At 39.8% G+C, this 4,028-nt stretch overlaps 1 protein-coding gene across 1 annotated transcript; it reads right to left on the bottom strand.

The window, feature by feature from the left end:
* Positions 1–2,327: 2,327 nt before the first annotated feature.
* On the bottom strand, positions 2,328–3,431 carry bdkrb1 (bradykinin receptor B1; the record flags this gene model as incomplete). Its single annotated transcript, XM_084381141.1, has 1 exon — positions 2,328–3,431. One exon carries the CDS (start codon positions 3,429–3,431, stop codon positions 2,328–2,330), a length of 1,104 nt encoding a protein of 367 aa, XP_084237267.1.
* Positions 3,432–4,028: the final 597 nt, after the last annotated feature.

Below are 4,028 nucleotides of genomic sequence, written 5' to 3'. Positions count from 1 at the left end.
ATGGTGTCATACCATAGACTATGGGTCATACTCCCCTGATGGTTTTGAATAGGCCCAGATGTTACTGTCAATTAGACTTACTCAATTTTAACAGTTCAGTTAAATTTCACATTATGTTGATAAAAGCGGTTACATGCTGGCATTCCGACATCTCATCATTCCGACATACCACTATTCCGACATGCGAACATCCCGGCATTCCAACAAAGTTTCACCATAATCCGCAACCCATAACCCTAACCCTTTTAAAAGATGTGTCGGAATGGCAAGACATTTAAAAAAGAAATGAATACCACCATTCCGACCTTAGGAGGCAAAAAATGTCGGAATGATGGGATGTTTCATTAAAGGTTTAAGTGTTGCCATTCCGACAATTAGCACCTAATGTCGGAATGGCGGTTGCCTCCCGATAAAAGCACCTCTTCACGTTGAGAAAAATCAGAGCTTGTGACAGAATCAGGTTCCCGGTTTTGTACATGGTAACTTATTGTCACACTGCCAAAGCTCATTGGGACAACTGAGTACAACAGAACCATTGTTAATGTCAGCAATGTTGCTGTACCTGCCTTGACAAGTCCAAATGCCAGGTGGGAAAAACACTTTCATTTAATGGTATTGTAATGTCAGGTAGAGGCAAGATAGCTCCTACTACTGGCAACCCTGACCCCATGCAATTGTTTTTTTCTGCATGCCCCTTCTCTTTAGTCTGAATGTGCTACAACAACACTCAAAATCCAGAAGGAATTCCTATCAAGCAGGAATGGTGAGGCAAAATTTGAGAACATTTAGTTAAATTCATCTGTGCTGACAGAACAAGTAATAAGGAATCTCTCTGTATTTTCTTGAGTAAAGGAAATACAGATTTGCTGGACAAATTGTGACCCAACCTAATGCAATCGAGTGTTTCAGTGCATGGGTGTGATTAAGATTAAATCAGGCCAAAACAAAGCCTCACAGTAATTAACTGTGATTGTTAATGTTGTTAGTCAGAAAATAGCCCTCTGGAAATGTATGGCAAGTAGGAACACATAACAGACATAATGAACAGATGAAAGCAACAATCTCATTTGTGCTCAATTATAAAGTGTTGCCAGCAGAACTGTAGCTAGAAGGCTATTTAGCTTTTAGTTCAGGAGTTGGTTTGAAACTTGCTTACAAACAGGTTACATGTAGAATTCAGCAACCTCACCAGTTAATTATGCTCAGATACTTACTTGTGCAAGCGCTTAAAATGTAAAATGTAATGGGGTCAAAGGCAAAAAAGACCTTCCAATAACCCCACCGAACACTATCACAATAGCACAATTAGTTTGGATGTTGTGAAGACACAAAGACTTTGAAACATGCCTTGTTACAGTTGTTAAAGGAAGGGCTTTGCGATGAGCAGTGATAGCAGACATTTCCCTGAAGATGCCTCTTGCCAAATTTTTATATATTGCCTCAAGATGAGGGGGAGGGGCACAGTAAATTAAAATCAATCAATCAATCAATCAATCAATCAATCAATCAATCAATCATTTCATGGTGTCAAAAACTAATACTCATAAAATGCTTCTTGACTGTAACAATGTGAGTAGGTCAATTAATTCAAATCTTTATTCATCTACTTTCACCTAAAGTTTTTTTAAATTTTATTTATTTTCATTTTTAAAAGAAGAAATGCTCCAACAGGTAATGATTTATGTCATGTCTCAGCATTCAGGATACATATTTTATTATGTATTATAGTACTTCAGCTGCGCAGTTGAGTTGATTATTCAAATTAATACAGTAATACACAAAAATAGCTTATGTCAGTGTCACTATTGGATAGATGGTTTGTTTACATGCAGAGATATACAATGTAAATGTATACAGTTTGCAAGGGTGGTCATTCCCTCATGTCAGCCTGAAGAGTAAAATGCTTTGTGGAGTCAAGTGAATTAATGATTGAGGGAAAAAAAAGACATTCGAAGACCATTTTAGATATGGCTGGTTTTGTTATTGTGTTTGAAAATTAAAAACATCAAGTCAGTAACAGTAAGGTCATGTAACAGTCCAAACAGACAGATTCAGATGCATCCTGTATCAACAACTGCCCCCATGGCGACAGTGACCATAAAAACTGCTTCCATTTCTTGTAGATTATGCCCCTCATGTCCGCTTGGGTCCATTATTTCCAGTATTCACAGTATTAAACATCATCTGATAGTGCTGTTTAACTATCTAACAGCATTGTTATTGTGTTAAGTCTCAGGAAATAACATATTTAGACTCATATCCTGTATATTGCGCCGTTGTTTTTCCATAAACAGCAATGGAAGTTGAGGATAGGATGTCATGAGGACTCACATCTGACCCTTTGCATTAAAAAGGACCACGGTCTTAATTTGCTCGGCTCTGTTGATGTAAGTTGACACAACAGAGCGCTGGTATGTCGTCATATCTGATCCTCTGCGAGGATGTCTGGTCCTCCTGTAGATGGCACTAACCTTCCTCCTAAAGTACTGCCCTGAGAAAACATACAGCAGTGGATTCAGGGTGCTGTTGAGAAAGGCCAGATACACAGAAACCTGCTCTCCTATGTCGAGAATGTGGTACCACAGCTCCTCATCCAATGCTTGGAAATCACAAAGTATGTCGAGGAAGGTGAATACCTGGAAGGGACCCCAACACACTAAGAATAGAAATGTGACAGCATACACCAGTACTGTCGCCTTTGTGTCAGTAACATTATGAAAACTCTCCTTTCTCTGCACCAAAGCCATGACTATGTTCCCACTGCAGAAAACAATGACCAGAACAGGGAGTATGAAGCCCATGACGGTCATCAGAATCTGATGGGCCAACTTCCAGGAGCTGTTGTGACTGTAATCCAGTATGCAGGCCATTGTCCCTAAGTCCTCAAGGAACTTCACCTCTCTGTGAACCATGGTCGGCGTGCTCAGTAAGAGCCCCAATATCCACAGGATGAAGCAGATCACCTTGGCATAAAGGGTCCGTCTCAGCCACCTGGCCTTCATGGTCTTCACAAGTGCCAGGTAGCGGTCAACACTAATCATGGCCAGAGTGTAGCTGCTGGTGTAGAAATTGATGATGATGATGGAGTTGACCAGTTTGCATAAGGCATCTCCGTATGGCCAGTTAAAGCCATTGAGGATGTTCATGGCCCAAAAGGGGAGGCCACACAGGAGAATAAAGTCGGCCAGCGCCAGGTTGCACAGGTAGATCTCCGCCACAGTCAGCCGATCCTTGTGGGCGAGGTACACCCCCAGGACAAAGCTGTTAAAGAGGAGGCCGAACAGGGATAAGGTGAAGATGTATGGAGGGATGATGGTGTAGACCATCTCCCATTCTGCAGGGACTGGAGATGTTGACGGAGTGGATGGTAAGGACACACTGGTGTTGTCAGACCACAGTTTTGCCACAGATACAAGCTTCATTGGCTCCATGGGCTGGAAAACAAAATTATTATACATAACTGATCAGTAAAATCCCGATAAAAGTAAGATCATCAGATTTAAAACATCTGATGCCTTTTGATATTTACAACTACTGCATCAAAGCCATAACTGAATATGTACACTGGAGAAAAGTGTACATACTGTAAATTAAAAAAAATAATGCCAACATCATGACATACATGTTTATTCAGTTAGATCTGCTGCAGCCACACATTAACAAGTTGATTAAATGTCCTTTAGTATGCTAATTGTTGCTTATATCTTCATTGTGTGTCTAAGACTTTCTATCATGCAATGACATGCAAAACTACAGACTACAAAATAAGAAATATGTATTGTCTACAGCATGCAATTAAATACCATGTAGGGATCTTTATTAATCACTATAAAACACTTGTTAATGTCAGATTTTCTATGACCATATTCTACAACTACTGGGCATTAACTTAGAGTTTTCTCTCAATAACCTCCTAATTACTGTTTATTTATTGTAAAGAAGCAGTTGTACATTAACTACAATCTTTATGCTTTGCTCAGTATGGCCTTACAAGGTCGTAAAACACAACAGTATTCACTCTCCCTTAA

The sequence above is a fragment of the Pagrus pagrus genome (genome assembly GCF_965226575.1).
Source record: "Pagrus pagrus genome assembly, chromosome: 18".
Lineage (NCBI taxonomy): Eukaryota > Metazoa > Chordata > Actinopteri > Spariformes > Sparidae > Pagrus > Pagrus pagrus.
This window is presented reverse-complemented; position numbering and strand designations above follow the sequence as displayed.